The sequence below is a fragment of the Nylanderia fulva genome, unplaced genomic scaffold (genome assembly GCF_048542155.1).
Source record: "Nylanderia fulva isolate GAGA-0341 unplaced genomic scaffold, ASM4854215v1 Scaffold73, whole genome shotgun sequence".
In the NCBI taxonomy this organism is placed as follows: Eukaryota; Metazoa; Arthropoda; class Insecta; order Hymenoptera; family Formicidae; genus Nylanderia; species Nylanderia fulva.
In genome coordinates this window covers 137,519-157,112 of record NW_028190841.1, presented here as the reverse complement: position 1 = coordinate 157,112, position 19,594 = coordinate 137,519, and the positions used below count along the sequence as shown (strand labels likewise).

General features: G+C 31.2%; 1 protein-coding gene across 1 annotated transcript in view; it reads right to left on the bottom strand.

The window, feature by feature from the left end:
- Positions 1-844: 844 nt before the first annotated feature.
- Positions 845-19,594, bottom strand: part of eve (segmentation protein even-skipped) — a 36,506-nt gene continuing 17,756 nt past the window's right edge. The window contains exons 2-4 of the mRNA XM_029309970.2: positions 8,186-8,334; positions 5,364-5,611; positions 845-2,265 (exon numbers count right to left, since the gene is read on the bottom strand). Coding sequence (XP_029165803.1) covers positions 1,435-2,265; positions 5,364-5,611; positions 8,186-8,334 — 1,228 coding nt within the window. The 3' untranslated portion in view covers positions 845-1,434. The remainder of the gene's footprint in view (positions 2,266-5,363; positions 5,612-8,185; positions 8,335-19,594) is intronic.

Here is a 19,594-nt window from a genome sequence, read left to right as displayed (position 1 = left end):
AATTTTTTTTGTTATAAATCACGTAAACGTCTGCCACTCGATGAATATTATGGTATTTTTAATTCTTTTTCTGGCGATAAGATATTTTTATTTCTCGCATAAAAATTAATGCAGAAAACCTTAAACGCGATAGCTTTTCGTTTTCGAATTATGAGCATTATTATTTATATCATAAAATACAAGAAATTTTTAATTAAATAAAAGAAATGTACAAAGTTTTTTTTAATGATAAAAGAAATAAAAAATTATTAATGGTATAAAAAAAGAAATTATGAAATATTTAGAAAATATATATAATGTGACACTTATTTAAAACTATAATTTAGCGACCTGTGCAAAAGAAATAAAAAAATGAAGAAAAAATAAGATAACTAATGTTACATATAAAATAAAACTAATATAAATGTTATATACAAATATACAATACTTATAAGAAATTATATACATATATAGCCTTTGTTCCCTTTTATTAGATCTCCCTCTCTTCATTTCTCTGTGATCTGACAATGGAGCAAAATTTGTTCAAACATTTTTTAAAAATTATAAATTATAAATATCTATTAGTTATTGAATTATGAAATTAAAAATAAATTATTTATTGTAAGAAACTAAAAGTAATTTAAATATTTTCAAAAAACCAATAAATCTTCAATTACACTATTAACTTAATTTTTAAAAAATTGAACAAATTTTTGTCTCAGAAAATTTGACAAATCTACCAAAAATAAAAACAGAAAACATTGTATATGCATGTATATGTATATACAAAACTGAATTGTAAATGCATTTCCGATCAAAAATAATAGCGTAAATAAAATTTGCCATATCATATATCGCCAAAAAATTATCGAAATCTCCCCGAGATATACATGTATAAGTCTTAAAATAAATAATAAAGAGATGAGAAAGTCGGAGGAAAAAACGTATGATCTAAAGTGGAAATTAATTATATAATAATTTATTAAATTTAATCTAAATATTAAACATTCTGTACATCAATGTGATCCGAAAAGGGAGGACTCATTTAATAATTGTTAAGGCATTGAATATGACATCTATATTACTCTATTACTTCCAGAGAAATACTTCGATCTCTCTACGCAACTGGCAGTAAAAGTTGATAGGAATCACCGTGTACTCAATAGCGGACACAAAATGCTAACAGAGAAACCATTTCTTTTACACTCAACTCAAAATGTTTATTGACTACCCAGCGGGCGTTGTTTAGAAAAAAATCTATACAGACAAAAACGCATGAATCACGTAGAAAGCTAACAATAAGCGAACAAAGATCAAGGCTATTCTCCCGTAAAACAGTAAATATCTCGCACCATATAGAAGCATCTCCTCCACACCTAACTTCTCTGCGTGATAGAGAATGTTAAGTATAAATCTTCGCGTGAAAAGAAAAAAATATCACAAGTCAAGAACCAATTACTTCTTATAGGGTTGGAACAACTCGGTTTTGTTCGTCGACGCCGTCGATGTCGTCGTCGTCGACGTGGGCGTCGACGTCGGCGTCGGCGTCGACGTCGTCAACGGCGAGGTCATCGACAAATTGTACAGATTCTCGGAAATAATCGGTATCGTAGTAATGGGTGCACTCATACCGTTCTGTGGTGGCAGCTTCACCGGCGACTGTTCCGAGCTCGCTGCTCCCCCGAGGCTGATCGACTGCACCGCGGCAGTGATGCCAGATGACGTCACGTGGCGCGAGTGGTGCGAGTGATGCGGCGTGTGCATGACGTGCTGAGACGGTTGATTACCGGCGGCGCAGTCGCACTCGCTGGAACTCGTATCGGAGTTCACCGGGCTGAGTTCCGACGTCATCAACGATGCCGGGGGACCGTATGCGATCGGGGAGGGATTGCTGACGGGGGAGAAGGCATTGCTGCTGGTCACGCCCAGGCCGAAGTGCAGAGGCACGTGTGACGGATGGGGCGACAGGATGTGCGGCGAGTGCGTCGGGTAAGAGGCGATCGCGGCCCGCGGATGCGGTCGATGGAGCGCGCTTATGGCGGTACCGCCGTACGGCGAGTAACGAGCGTAGTAAGTCGCGGCCGCGGACGCGTACGGCGTCGCCGACGGGGCCAGATGCGCCGTCGCTGGGAGGCTCGGCAGGGCACCGTGATAGGGCGCGATCGGCAGAGCGCCGGACGCCGCCGCGATCAATGTCGCGAACGCCGGATCCGAGACCATCGTCAACGGCCACGAGAAGGCCATTCGTTGTCGTTTGTCTTTCATACGTCGATTTTGAAACCATACCTGTAATTTAAAAAAGCGACAAATTTTTATTATGAAACTTTTTGGACGGACAACTACGGGAAAAATATATCTATTACAAATTATAAAAATTAAATATACAGAGTGAGTCCAAAGTATGTTTTAAAACAATTAAAAAAGATAGGTCCGTGAAATTCAAAGAAATATAATAATAGGCAGCATCAAATGATGATTTATTTGAACGTTTACAGTTTCATTGTTGTTCTTTAATACTTTATAGATACGCTCTACGTTTTTCCCATCATTTTCATTACATATCTGAACACGAAGTCTACATGATTAGCGATTCGCGCATTCGTTCGAAAACACGAGAAATATGATGGGGCTCTGTAGTATAGAAACGAATCAATTTGTTTAAAAACAAACACTACTACAATTCATATAAATGTAAATGGAACGAAAGAAAAAAAGATTCTTAAATAGGCTTTAGACTTTCCTTATATAAAGAATAGGTATAATAAGTTAAAAAATAAAATATCAAAAGAAATTTATTTTATATAGGGAATAAACAATATATATTCATGACAACTAATCAGAATTTTCAGATAACGTGTTAACCTTTTTCACAAAAAAATCTCAAATATCGCAAAAGGAATTTTTTTTACATATTACACCTCAATTATTTTAGAAACCTGACAATTACTTATTCTTTATTTCAAAATATATAAAAGGTGCAAATATTATGTATATAAAAATTTCAATTTACAATGGTAACTATGATAAATCTATTTATTTATTTCTGCATTATTTTTTTACATTTTTATAAATTGTGTTCCAAAGAATGTCTCAAAATATTATGTAATAAGAAAGTTTTAGAAAAATTTAATAGAAATCTTGTAAGACTTTTGAGTGTAAACAGTTTTGAGATGTAAGAAGTTAGTTTGTTTTGTTTAATCATATATAGATTTTATATTACTTATTTATAAATTGCATTAAATAAAAAGGAATAAATATTCTATAACAAATAATTTCAGTGAATGAGATGAAAAAATTAATCGGCAAAATTTTTTTGTTTAGTTAAACAATAATAATTAAGAAAAAATAGTATGATTGGATTAAACAAATAATAAATGTATCAATTGGAAAAGATTAAAATAATTATTATAAAATATTTATATATTCGTGTTAATATATATTTTATCATTCTATTAATATAAATAATAATATTAAAACATTTCTCTGCGCAAAATTATAGAGATAATAATTTTTCGCTAGGGTATTTCATCTCGAATTTCGAGGAATCGCATCGCGTATCCTTCAAATGAGTATTCAGATACGTATTTATAATAGCGAATAAAGAATTCTCGGAGGCGGCGAACGATTATATCGATAATTCGTGCGGGACGTTTACCGTCGTTTAACACCTCCAAGCATTTCCCGCTCTCCTCCATCGCGTTTTACGGCCGACGAGCTTCAGCGCGCGAGATGAAAGAAATTAAGAGATCCATTAATGTCTGAGGTGGGTCGCGAGGCAGTTGCTAATTGAGCCGTTTAACACTTTTGCTCGACCGGATCGACTGGTCTCCCTCTCCGATACCGAGATCAGTGCCGTAACTAACAAAGCATATATATAGCGACGATCTCCGAAAGGTTAACGCGACTTTTTCGGCACATGTGTGTGTGTGTGTGTGTGTGTGTGTATTGTAAAAGTCTACCCTATTTTAGTCTATACCGCCCGTTGAGAGAGATCTCAGGGAGTAACTTTACGGTACTGCGCTGTATAAGAACCACCGCGGTGCTGAATCGCTTTTTAGGTTATAATCGCCGATCAAACATGGCCGCAGCTGACCGCGGCAAGAAATAACCGGCAGCTCTCGACTCGCAAACAAAAACGTCACTAATTGCTTCTATTAAGTGCTTGGTGTTAGAAGTCTCTATCTCTTATAGTGCAGTAGCCGTGAGAAATTATATCAGAATATACGTATATACACAAATGCAAATAAATATTTAATAATTAATCATTAATAAATTCAATTTATTTGCAATATATAAGTTATATTACATAATTTCTTCTCTAATATATTTTATTTTTTTCTAAGTATTTCTTAATTCTCTTTTTATCTTTTCAGAAATAAACAAATTAATATATATATATATATATATATATATATATATATATACGCATATTATGTATGTATATGTGTAAAAAAGTTTTAAAACATTTGTAAAGAAAATAATATTATGTTTGAAAAGAAGTTGAAAATGTCTATTATATTGAATTTATTAATCGTTAATTAAGTCAAGGAATTCCTTTAATGCTTTCTCGAGGTTTTGATCAAACACGAAAGCGTTAATGGCAAACGTTATTGCGTCGATCATAGATGAAGTCATTGTTTGTCGTACTTTGCACATAAACACATTCACTCATCTCCGATCAAAATGATTACAATCTAAATTCTCCGATTAATATCGATTTAAATGAAATGTTGGGAAATAATTTAGGCATGCTCTAAATTATTCATAGCTAGTTTTACTGCCCAAATTAATAATTACATTTGCATGTATTTCTATGGATCTGTTTCTTAATATTCTCACAAACTTATCCGTTTGGACAGAGACAACCTTTAACAGATTTGCTATATTTTTTCACTTATTTATTATCATTATATAAATCAATTTCTTCATAGTTTTACTTTATTAATGATTAGATAACAATTATAAATAACAAATTTATTTTTTAAAACGATTTATACGCAATTTATGTGCAACATTTTAAGCAAATAGTTTGGATAATAGATTCCATCAAACCCCCAATGATAATTTCGAATTTTGATGCTCGTGGGAATTTTGAAGCAAATCTGACTAACTTTAAATGATCCTAAAACATACCCAAATAATTTTCCAAAGTTTCATTTTAATCGCGAAGCTAGACGATAACTCGCAATATATCAATGTGATTATGATAATATATATTAATGACGGGAATCATCAATCAATGATGATATTATTGGCAGCGATAAAAAATATAATAAAATTTGCGAAAACTAATTTGTAATTTTTTGAAAGAACTTTTTGAGAAATCATGTTCAAGACAACCTTCTCCAGCAAAATATTTCTATTTTCTTTTTAACTTTCCCTACCTTGATCGTAGACTCTGGCAGACTAAGTTGCGTAGCCAATTCGCATCTTCTCGGTCGGCTCACATAATTTTCTCTGCTAAACTCCTTTTCCAAACGGCTCAATTGTTCCCTCGTAAAGGCGGTTCTGTATCGCCGAACTGTATCCACTGGTGGATTTGGTGTCTGTTGTTGTTGTGACTGCTGTTGATGATGCTGATGGTTAGATTGTAAGTGATGCTGCTGTTGATCCTTATGCAAAGTCGGTGATTCTGTGATAAAACACACATACGAACATACGTTGAAATTTTTTTTTATCATGATACAATCTTGATAATGAAGAAACTGACTAATTAGAGCTAGATTGCAATTATCTCATAAATATTTCTTATTGTTCTTTTAAGAAAAATCGTAAGACTGATCATATTATTTAATGACGATACAAATAGTATCTAAGTTGCGAGAAACTGCTAAAAATTGTAAAGCGGTGAAAATATATGTAAAAGAGTGTAAGGCGACAAGTAATTTATAGAGCTGTATGTTGCGCTTTTACACTTTTTATTTATTAATTTTGTTTTTATTCTCTTTTGTTTTTTCTCATTATTATTTTATTTTTTGCTCAATTTTGTATTGGATATTTTTTAGATATGTAAAAGAATTGTAAAATTGTATATTGCATTGAAGCCCTTAGGGGAACAATAAAATATCTATCTATCTATCTATAGATAGTATCTAATAGTAAAATCAAATATTCAAAATGTAAAAATATACTCCACGCAATTAATAATTCGCATTTTGATACATAATTTCAGGCTCTTTATAAAATTCTTTTCTCTGCAAAGTCAATTAACTTCATCTGTACCTTGTATGTTTAGCTTAAACATCTGTAAATACGGTAAAAACACTAAATTATGCGAGATCAAAGAGCTCTATAAGTACCAGTTTCTTCTTATGTCTCATTTTGTTTGTATATATCTATGAATGGAAGTTTTCGAAGAGCGGAGAATTACGAGTTTCCACAAAGGAGCTGAGTATCTATTTTGGAAACGTCATGCAAATGTCTTTCTAAAAACGAAAATCGCTGCGTCGAGGACATTTAACAACGGGTGATCGTATTTAGGGATAAATGAATCAGAGATCATAAAGGTTTCAATAAAAAAAGGTGTTTCATGGTCCGCCTATTGCGCTACTAGTAATTTTTCTTCCGGCATGAGATCTCTTCGCGCAGCTCTTTTCGGCTTTTTTGCGGTTCACAGAATACAAACAAAACATCTCAAGATGAACGATTTGATTAAAGCGATATAATTTCGGCGTCAATTTTATTGTTTATGTATAAACGAAACACGCGATAATCATGCGACATAATTAGGGAACAATAAATTAAATTCATCGTTATATACACATTCATTTCTAAATATTAAAAATATTGCAAATATAAAAAATTGAACGAATAATCAGCAAATTAAAAGCTGTATATTGACTAGGTTTTTTTATTTTATCTTTCATATTTGTATATATAAAACATTTAAAAATATTATTAAATTATCAGAATTATAATTTTAAATCATAATATACAAATAAATATTCTACAGACTTTTGAATAAATCGTAAATAATCATAAATAAAAAAGATAATACTTAAAATATAAAGAATTCATATAATTGACAAAAAAATCGAAGGACCTTGCTGTGTGCTGTTTCAATTGATTTCCAACAAAAGATTGTCGTAAAACGCTCTCATGCGTCAGTCATAAATAAATCTTTGATATTTATAGCCATTTCTCAAATTTACATTCTATTGAGAAACTGCAACAATTAACGTCTAAAATTTCTAAAAGTTCGAAAATTAAAAACGAAAATAAATAATTTTATATTTTTTATTAGATTTAATTTTTCGCGCTGGGCGCAAGAGACAATTTAATTTTTGCCTATTTTTAATTAGAAGAATGTTTGATAATGAGCTTTTGCGTGCGTTAAGGATTATATATGGGAGATATTTAAAAATGATATAAAATAAAATAAAAATTATGTAGATCGTTTCCACTTTGATATTAAAACTACTATCAACATTTGGATTTAATTCACTAACTCATTTATAAATTATTATAAAATTTCCACTATATTTTATGTATTTTCATACAATCTTATGAAAATTTGTTATTATGATCGATTATATTACACGTTAAAATATCGAAAAAATAGTGTCATCTCAATTTCAAATTTTTTACATGTATAATAAGAACTTTAAACTTTAATGTTGCAAAATTACAATAACATTTATTATTAAACCGTTTAGAAAAAAATAATTTGTTTAAACTCTGACTTTTTCTCCGATTATTGAGCATTACGGTTTAGTCAATGCTATAGAAACCGCTGAAAGTTAGGAAATTAAACTATAGTAATTTTCTAGAAAATGTAGATTTTTAGAAGATGAATAACGTGGCATTTTTGTCTCCGATTGTATTTCTTGTTCATCCTTAATACAAATCGACTGATCGTTTTATAACGAATAAACACTAACACGATGCCGTCGCTCCATCTTTTGAAGTTGAATGGTTCGCGTGGCGAGTAAGAAAGTCCTCTATACCGTTTTGCAATCTTCGCAATAATTAATAAAAATTAAAAAGCTCAACTGCAAAAAAACAGCCTGATATATATGAGGTTACTAATTTATGGACGCGTGAAATTCTAGCATTTACGCACGATTCGAACGCTTCTTCCAAAACGCGGATTGGCCGATCTTCTTCAATTATCTCATTAATCATTGCGAAGATCGCAAAACGATAAAGGACTTTTCTACTCGATTTAACCCGTTCTATCTGTATACTATAATATCATGAAACTTACCATTCTCGCCCGGCGACGTCGATATTTTGGACGGTGGGCTGTATCCGTACGGCGGTACCAGGTCGACCACTATCGTGTCTTCGTCGCCTATGTCGTCTTTTGGCTCGTTTTCGTAGTCGTCGTTATTGTAAGTGGAATGCATGTCGTCACTTTAGGGACAGAAGGAGATATGCATAATTAATTCACTTCATCTCGCGATGTATCACTCATACAAGTACAATAGGTATCACGAAAGTGCTCAAATAAATATTTGGAGATATTACTAGTTTACGTAAAATATCTTGTATGTAGAGCCAAAATTTTCAAAGTAAGTATAACAAGTCTCTATTAATCTAGACAAGTTATATAAAAAATAATATGTAAACGCCGTGGACAATTGACTCCAAAGTGCAAGGTTTTTGCAAAAGAATCTGCATGTAGATTTTTCATTAGCTGTCATGCAAGTTTAGCAAGTCACAATCAGTTATGATGTACACAAAAGAATGAATATAGAAATCAGCGTTACGAAGTTTTAGATTAGACTTGATTAGCTCGTGATATTTTATAATCGAAAGTATACAAAGTTTAATACATCAGAAGATATCGAACTAGGACTTTGTCATCGTCCTCTGTCTAATAAAATAAATTTTCAAATAGGGATGATAGCAAAGTATAGCAAGGACTATGGACAGCATTTGTGAGAAGAATCCGCAAAATTTTACATAAATTGTTGGAAGCTGAGAGAATTTATTATTATAGCAAAAAAATAAGTGAACGTTGACACGTGAATGCCGGCATATAAGATGATATTTGTCAAACTCATTTCACAATGGAACGAATTGCTCCCGAATTGCAAATAGATTTACTCACCGTATTTATGTTAGATGTGCGGATTTGGATAAATATTTTTTCGTGTGCGTACGGGAGTGTATGCAATATTTCACTTCGTTATCTACACTTATCACTCTACATGCTCTTGCCGAGAAATATATAATTAAGAAACAAATATATAGCACTAGTCGCACTTGTGATGTACATTTACGTATATTCCTATTCCTTCTTTTGTCCAGATACTTTCGTACAACACTGGTCTAGCCGCACAAGTCACGCGAAATGTTTTAAACCCGACTAAGAACTTGCTAAGTAAAGCATCTAGTATATATGTGTGTGTATGTGTGTGGATCTCCACCTCCACTAGCCAGCTTCTATGGTCTCTGATTGGCGAGAACTCCGCTCGTTCCGCTTACATCCCGTTGAACGAGGGGTGGAGCCTACCTGACACTGGTCCTGTGTGCACCACTATAGCATCACATATAGACTAACGGTGCGGTTGGATGGGCAGGCAGGACCGGATTTAGTTGTTTTCGAGATCCTAGACGCAACCTTTTTGGACATTCCTCTACTATTGTTATTTTTTCTAATTGTTTATTGTTTTTTTATACACCGACACTTTTGATAACTTTGACTTTATACATTGAAGAGATACTGATTAACATTTTATCTTAATCGCCGGTGTCGCACAAAGAACTTTGTCCATTTTTATAGGGGTTTCTGGACCCCAGATCCCAGAAATTAGACGTGTAATTAAATTGTAGAGCATGAGAGGATTGAAAGTAGGTACTAATATTCAAAACACCGGTCACAATTAGGACGTTATCAATGTTAGTGTATTTTGTTATCTATGCTCAGATGATGCTTTTACACTTAAAATAAACTAATGATTTTTTATTTTATAGTTGAACGTGACTTCCAGTATTCTTGTTTTTGTATTCAACTTTTTCCAAGTATTTCTTTTTACGTCCAATGTCTTAGACATAAAAATGATGCCCTTCCCATATCATGCTAGTTATTTGATATCTATGCTAAATACTTTTCAAAAAGTATACAGATTCTGTCTAAACACAGCAATGACGTATTTGTTATTTTGAATAGCTTTGATGATGAGCTATCAAACTACTAAATGACATTTTTAGGAGATCATATAGGAGGAGAACTATATTTTTGGCATGGATTTGAATCCAAAACTTCTTTTAATACTACTACTATTATCTATAAAATTATTTATGTTTTAATGACTGGATCCCGGGGGGCTAAAAATGAACAAAATTCTTTAAGATATTCATGTTAAAAAATTACTTTATTAAATATTACTCAGTGAATTCTAAATCACTTATCAGAATTAAATTTGTTGAATTCCAATGCGAGATTTTATTATATTTCGAAAACTGATTTTTTTATTGCGTCAACCTTTGTGTATTTATGACTATTAATATTGTAAAGTTTCTTATTGCCATTTCCTGTAATAATGGCATATTTAAAAAGGGATTTATCTGCGGGATCCCCTGTTAATGTCTAGAAACACCTATTAGAATCACTCTATTTCGTGAATACAATGTGAACTCCATGAATGGAGTTATAAATCTCCGAAATTATACCCTTAAACTGGTCAAAGAATAACAAAATGATTATATAGCCATGTGCAAATGTGAAACCTTAGTCACCCTTTTTTTCTCTATTTCTTTTATTTTCTTTTGTCCTTTAGAAGCATTGCTTGAAATTTTATTTGCAAATAAATTACGTTACCAGAAAAAAATCGTCAAATAGTGAACATTCGAAACGGACTACTCACTGGATGTTGCTTGATTTATTGCTTAATTTTACGTTACGGTAATAGTAACAAAGATATAATTAGAAATTTTATTATAACAAATATGAAATATATACATATATAATATATATGTATATATTATATATATTTATATATTATATATGTATATGTATATATTATATACAGGATGTTTCAGGAGGAAAGGTCATATTTCAGGAGGTTGTAGTATGGACAATTTTGAGTAAAAAAGTTCATATTAACATGTGTCCAATTTTCAATAGGTGTGGAGTTAGAGCAGTTTGAATATTATAAGCATCAACGAAATCTCACACAAACGAACAAGAGTATAAAATGACTTATTTTTGCAAAAAACTTACAATAATTAATGAAAAGCACATGAAGAACTTATTGATAAAATTCGTAATTCACAATCAGTCGAATAATTCACAGCAGTTCAAAGTGGGATTTTTGAAAATGTACTATATATATATATATATATATATATATAATTATATTATAATATTTATTCTTTGATACACATGACGGAAATAATATTTGATTACAAACATCTGCATGTGATTATCTAAATAGCCTTGAAGAAAAAATAAAATCAGCAAAATAAGTTATACTATAAAAAACGCTTTAGAGAATTAAGATCTAAACAATAGACCTATACAGATCTTGAATAAATATTGAAAATGAGAAGAGCATCGTAAAAACGTAAAACTCTCAAGATTCGTTCATTCGTACATTTTCGAAGAAATTCTATCCTATTCTATTTTGACAAAAATTACAATAGAAATAATGAAGAGATTATATTGATTTTGCGCATTATTTGGATCGAGTCTATATGTGAAATTTCACAAAACATTTTATGAATGAAATAATTATTTATTGATAACAAAGGTGGTATTATTAAATAAGAAAACATTTAACTAATAATTGTGTATACGTTCATTCAATTAACTTTATGAAAATTTAATAAAAAAATTATATACAATTATGCATATAAATAATTTACACGTTCATGAAACAAAAAATTTAGACTTTTTTCCATTTTTCATTTATCATTGTACGAGACAAAAAGAAGTTTCTCGTTGAGAAGACTGATATAAATAAGGCAGCTAGTTTGAATATCTTCTTATATACATGCATTATATTAATAATTTATACTGCGAAACTAATAGGATTTGTATACATAAAAAAATTGAGGAACACAAATGGCTCATAAAGAAAATTACGTAAAGAAAAATACCAAAAATATGGATCAAAGTGTGTCTTGGTTTTAACAATTGACATCGTTATATATAACTTACCGTTATGTTCTTTGTCGGAAACGCGAGGGATACATCGTAAAAAAACTGCTCTACTTTTTAAGTGAATATATCCCAGATGTTACATAAATATATTATATACGAAACAAAAAACTGCTCTATTTTTCAAATGTATATCTGCCAAATTTTACATAAATATATTATATACCGTTTGTCATTATCATAAACTATGAGCGGCTATTAGGGAAACTAGAACTAGGTTATTTTTCTCAAAACGGGAAACTATATTTTTTTTCTTATTTCTTTATCTCGAGGGAGACCTTCTACAAGAATTATTAGTACCAACTAACGGTGTTTTAAGATCCAACAATACTGCGATTATTCGTTGCCCTGCCCGTGTAAGTTAGCGCAACAATGCAAAACCCACATGAATCCGTCACGAGCAAAATCTTCGAATGTATTCACAATTTAGAAAAAATTTCGTTTAATCTCTCTTCAAATTCGTTCGATCGACGATGTATGTTGAAGTGATGCTGGAGGACTTTGTCTGTAAAAATTTTACCGACAAAATGTTATTCTTGTAATTTTATTTTTATTTTTTATTGCTTTTATATATATAATACTAAAAATTTTGTGTACAATATCCGAGAACTTATTTGTTGCTCTTTTTTATGTTATTACTTCAATATTGTATATATTTTACGTAAATCTGACTTTTTGTTATTTTTTAAAGCTAAACCTCTAAACCTCTCAATTTTAAAGGTTTCTTGTCATTTTTTCGCGCACATGGGTTTATTTTGTGCACTTGCAAACTATGTAACTTTAATATAAAATAAATATTTATATCAACTGACAGCTTGTCGGTAAATTTTCCAATTTTTTTAAAATCAAAGATGACCATCCATTCCTTTCTTAACAAATGTATTTTAATCCCTGAAAAGGATTTTTAATTTTATAAAAGCAATAAAAAATAAACATGAAATGACAAACATTTCGTAGGTAAAATATAGAATAGGTTCAATAGTTTTCATTGATAATTTTACACTTTTTCCGCTAGCAGAATTTTGTATCCGTATAGTATATTTCGCGCACTTCTACTCTTCCCCTCTTTAGATACGTCAGTGTACACACGATTGTGCGCTTAGGGGAGGGAGAAAAGGTGCCGGAAGTGTGGAGGGACGAGAGATAATTGGCGCGAACAGCTCGGCCAGATGTGGTCGCGATCATGCCGCTGATTAAACGGTTTGATTAAGCGACTAATTTACTCACATGCGCGATGTAACGTTACTTTATGCGAAATCTATAACGTCCTCCCCTGCCGATTTGCTATACGGACTGGCCAACCATTGAAAGAGGGGAACCACGTGACGAAATGTCACACCGTATAGTCACGAATCATTCCCCTGATTGCGAAGAGATTCGATGGTATCAAATAACGATTAATATGTCGACTTTCTGGTCCCACATGAAAAAAAAGAAGAAAACAGCCCAGACACACTTGACAATTGGTGACACTAGTTTACAAAAGAATAGGAAAGACCAGAGATAAAAGTAACGCGGGACAAATGTAACAAACGCGATTACTAAGCAATAAACATTCATGTACAAATCTACCCATGGTTATACAATATCTTTTGTATCTCCTTGTCACATTGTGTGTTTATTACATCGATGCCATAAAAATACAGTCGCAAAGTAGGTATTTTGTGTTTTCTTCATTTCTCAATATTGCATTGGTTTAGTTTACCCCTTTATTTATTGTTTATTATAAATGAGTCACTATTCCCTTAAATAGTTTAATGCTTATTTTGAGTTTAATTTATTTTATAACATTAAATATTTGATCAATTGTGGCAAAAATCTAAGTGGGGACAAAAGTAACAGACTGTTACTTTGTCCCCACTTAGAAGGGATGAACACACAATACATTCATGACATCAGATCAGAATTTCCAGATAACTTTCTTCAAAACATTACAAATATCGGAAAAAGCCATTTTTTTTGCATATTACTCTTCACACTGAAAAAAAATTTTGTTGGATTAACAAAAATTCTGTTCGAAAATGGACGAAACGGAATTACTGGTTGAATCTACCAGAATTCCTTTTAATGCAACAAGCATCTACCAGAATTCCTTTTAATGCAACAAGCATCTTGTTTGTACAACAAATCAGTTTGTTGGTGCAAACAAGATATTTGTTGTATTAAAAGGAATTCTGGTAGATTCAACCAGAATTCCGTTTCGTCCATTTTCGAACAGAATTTTTGTTAATCCAACAAAATTTTTTTTTCAGTGGCAATTATCTTGAAAACTTAACATGCTGGTGAAAATTTGCTTGCAGTATTATTTGCAGTATTAAAAAATCAGCAAGGACACTTTACCTAGTCTAAAATAACAAAATCTAAGTGGGGACAAAGTAACAGTCTGTTACTTTTAGATTTTGTTATTTTAGACTAGATAAAATGTCCTTGCTGATTTTTGAATACTATGCAAATGATACTGCAAGCAAATTTTCACCAGCATGTTAAGTTTTCAAGATAATTGAAGAGTAATATGCAAAAAAATGGCTTTTTCCGATATTTGTAATGTTTTGAAGAAAGTTATCTGGAAATTCTAATCAGATGTCATGAATGTATTGTGTGTTCATCCCTTCCCTAAAATTCATTCTTTCTTTATTTCGATGTTTTACTTTTTTGTTAAGAAAAATTTGAATAATAAAGTTTTGCTTGAGGTAACAAATATTCCACTCTATGATGATAAAATCATAATTATACTTATTGTTAGTCAAATAATTTGTAGTTTAAGATTATTGACACGCATACACAGTGTAACTTATCATGATAGATTCACTAAATCTATATTTATATAGGATGTCTCATTTTAACTGCTCACTTTGAATTTTTCAAAACAAATACATTTTCGAAAAAATGCTTAATGCTTCAGACAAAAATTATATGATCTAAAAAGGAACAAATAAAAAAATGGTAAAATCAGTTTTGGAAAAAATAATTTTTTCCTCAAGAACATCTCCATATCACAGATAGCTATACAATAATTTTTATAAATTAATACAATTGTCGCTCGTATATTAAAAACAAAGTGATAAATATAAGGCCAACTTATCGAGCTGAATATTCGAGATGTTCAGTCAACTACCATTTATTACATGTATAAATTATAAAACTACAGTCATTATATTAAAACTAACGCAAATTACAATCATTCTATAAACGTTTCGACCGCACGCGGTCTTTTTCAGTATAATTATTGAAATATAAATTCTTACAATTCACATAATATCGAAATTTAATTATAGTTATTCAGAATCAAGAGTTTTTGAGCAATTAACGCGTGTTTCAATCCGTCCTGTCCAACAATGTTCGCCTCGATATGATCCCTGATTTTGTTCAGATCTCGGATAGTTTCATCGTTAATATGCGAGAAATTAACCCGTTCCGTAGGCGCTGCGATTAATAAAAAATTACCGATCAACGTATGTCCAAATTATAATATGTATCCCCTACAATTGGTAGTATGCTTACCTATCATCGTTCTTCTTGACAATTTTGCTACTTATTAACAGTTATTAAGGATGACACATAACAAACCAACAATACAGAAAGACAGCTCATTTTAAACTCTACTTGATCGGAGAGCGTGCGTGTTTATATATGATCTAATATCTATGTTTTACTCGTTAATGTCCTATTTGTCCTATTATTATTTCTTGTTCGCTAATATATCCAATATATCAAAATACGACTCGCTAAGTAACTCAGTATCTTTGTTTAAATTTAGTCCATTTTTTTGTTCCTTGATATGTAGCATCTCAGAAATGAGTCTTTTATAATAATTATTTTCGTTGTCCATGATCTTAACATTGTCCCAATTAAAAGTATGATGTTCATTTATTATGTGTTCAGAAATTACTGAATGTTTCGTTGAGTCCAACCTAATATTATTTTTATGTTCTTTTATTCGCGTCTGCAATTGCCTCTTTGTTTGGCCTACATAAGATGCATTACAATTATTGCAACTGATCTTATAAACCACATTCGAATTGCATGGATGTTTAGTTTTATCTTTCTGCGCTTTAATAATATTATCCAGTTTGTTGAGACATCTATACCCTACCATACAATTTTTATTTTTTACCGAGGAAACAATCATTTCTGAGATTCCATCTATATACGGAATGACAAAGAATTTTTTATTGACCGAGTCATTTCCTATACTTTTTGTTCTTTCTATGTTGGCCTGTCTCTCTATAATGCTCCCCTTAGATATGATGTGTTCTATCCGATGATTAATTTTGTTAAAAATCAGATCAAGAGGGTAACCATTGCTTCTGAGTATATTAATAATTAACTCCAAATTTTTATTAAAAAATAGTGGACGTGATAGCAATAGACATCTGTCTACAAGGTTATATATTATTCCAATTTTGTGGCATAATGGGTGGTTTGAATAAAATGATAACGTCCTTCCTGAGAAGGTTTCTTTTTGATACCAGTCTATATATATTTTGTTATTAATAATTTTAAGTGATAAATCTAAGAAATTCAAGCTATGGTTAACTTCTTGTTCGACCGTGAATTTAAATCTTTCATGATAGTTGTTAAAATTATTCACAATCTGAGTCATATTAGTCATAGAGGTGGCCACTATTATGTCATCCACATAACGAAAATAAAACAAACATTCCAAATTCAACGCTTTGAGAACTGTATCCTCAAGATCTTGCATAACCAGGTCTGCAATAATTGGTGATAACGGTGACCCCATAGGGGTCCCAAACGTCTGTTTATAAATTATGTCATCAAATGTAAAATATGTAGAAGTCAATATGAATTTTATACCCCCCAAAAATTCGTTTTTCGGTATTTTAGTATTTATTCCAATGTGATCCCATCTATCGTTAATACCGTCAATCGCAAGATCCAGAGGAACGTTCGTAAACAAAGACACCACATCCAAGGAAAACATCCTATCATTCTCATCAATCTTTTTACCAGACAATATGCTGTACAAATCAAAACTATTATTAATATGACTTTTCGCTTTGGGTAGGCTAGTTCGTAAGGTGTTTTGTAAAAACGAAGCCAGCGAGTATAGAGCTGTATCAACCGATGAAACTATGATTCTAACTGGATAGTTTTCCTTATGGATTTTAGGTAATCCATACGCTTTTGGAAGGAGAGAATCACTACAACGTAATTTATAATATTCGTTTTTTGAAATATAATCTTCCTTAAGCCATCTCTTCAACAAATCATTCAAATCGTTCTCTATTTTTTTGCACGGATTTTTTTTAACAATAGTGTAAGTGTTGACATCTTTTAAAACGTTTTCCATTTTGTTAATATAATAAGATCTTTCCATTGCCACCGTAGCATTACCCTTGTCCGCGCGTGTGAATAGAACATTCGGATTGTCTTTACAAAATTTTATTAAATCTCTGTGTGCACCAAGTAATTTTTGTTGACTTACGTCATTTTTATCCTTCGTGTTCAGAAGTTGTGCAAATTTTGGAACCGCGATATTTCTGATCGTTGTGAGATTATTAATATTATTTCGTTTGCTATTACTCTCTATGTCCTTGATGAATTCATGTATCGCTGTTTTTTTACTAATATTCGGAAGACAGAATTTATCACCCATTTGCAACAGATTAGAAACGTTAGGCGGAATGTCTGTGTTGGAAAGATTAACAAACCATTTTTTATTAGTATTTTCCAAAGGGTTAATTGTATCATTGAGAAATTTATTGGCTTCTATGTGTATATTGATCTCCTTGGCATCATTAGTGATTGCCCTGAGAGAATTTTGTGATATTTTCGTCGGTTGTGAAGTTTCAAAATGTAAAGAACAATGTATATCTATAGGTTTGATGCTGTTGATATACTTATAGTGTTGTTTTCTCTTAAGCCAATTGAATTTCTTTTCGTGTGCAGTAACCAATCTGTTGTGGCAATTTTTAAAAGCAATGTTATGATGTTCGAAAATTCTATTCCACGCGAGTACAGGTAAACGATTAAATAACCCGCTGGTGAGATGAAAAATCCTATTTTGTAATGACTCTACCTGTCTATGCAAATCAAAGATTTCAATGCTCATCGCATTTGTTTTGAATTTGTACAACATACTATCTAGTCTTCTGATCGATCTGTGATGAAAAACGTTAAATTTAATGCGGCAAAAACCTTCTAAATGTGTAGGAAAAATATCGCCATTTTTACAATTTCTTAAAAATTCCAATTTTGCTCTCGCTCTTATTAACAAGTAATTCGCATTAATCCATTGTTTAAAATAATCTGCGGTTATTCTTCCAAAAACTCTATGAATAAAATTAAAATTAAAATCGCACGCTCTCCGATCAAGTAGAGTTTAAAATGAGCTGTCTTTCTGTATTGTTGGTTTGTTATGTGTCATCCTTAATAACTGTTAATAAGTAGCAAAATTGTCAAGAAGAACGATGATAGGTAAGCATACTACCAATTGTAGGGGATACATATTATAATTTGGACATACGTTGATCGGTAATTTTTTATTAATCGCAGCGCCTACGGAACGGGTTAATTTCTCGCATATTAACGATGAAACTATCCGAGATCTGAACAAAATCAGGGATCATATCGAGGCGAACATTGTTGGACAGGACGGATTGAAACACGCGTTAATTGCTCAAAAACTCTTGATTCTGAATAACTATAATTAAATTTCGATATTATGTGAATTGTAAGAATTTATATTTCAATAATTATACTGAAAAAGACCGCGTGCGGTCGAAACGTTTATAGAATGATTGTAATTTGCGTTAGTTTTAATATAATGACTGTAGTTTTATAATTTATACATGTAATAAATGGTAGTTGACTGAACATCTCGAATATTCAGCTCGATAAGTTGGCCTTATATTTATCACTTTAATAATTTTTATATTATTTTCATGTCAAAATGATTATTTTTGCTATCTGGGATGAGTTCCTAGTTTTAATATTTCATAACGTGATTAAAAAAGTAAGATGTCAAAATTTTTTAAAATGCATTTTATAAGGGATTAACAATACATTCATAATATTTGATCAGATTTTTTAGATAACGTTAAGCTTTTTACCAAAAATCTCAAATATCGCAAAAAGCTACGAGTATTTTTACACATTAAATCTCCATTATTTTGCAAATCTGATAAAAAACAGTGTACTTATACAAAAGTTGTAAGAGAGCCATAATATGCTAATCATTTTTTTGTAGATGGAGGCGTTTCAGAGATTTCAAGGTCATCATCATTTTTTGTTATTGTTAGGAAACTCGTCAGAACAAACAAGAGAAATCAATTGTACTAATCAGAAAAAATTGCTGTTATAAATTTTCTTTCTTTTAAAGTTTAATATAAAAGTATAATAATAAATTATCTCTACAATGAAATTGTGAGAACCTAACCTAACATCTGCATTGTTTGTTTTTATTATACATATATAATTTTTTGGTATTGATATTTTTTATTATAAATAATAATTTATTATAATCACGATCATTTTACTATA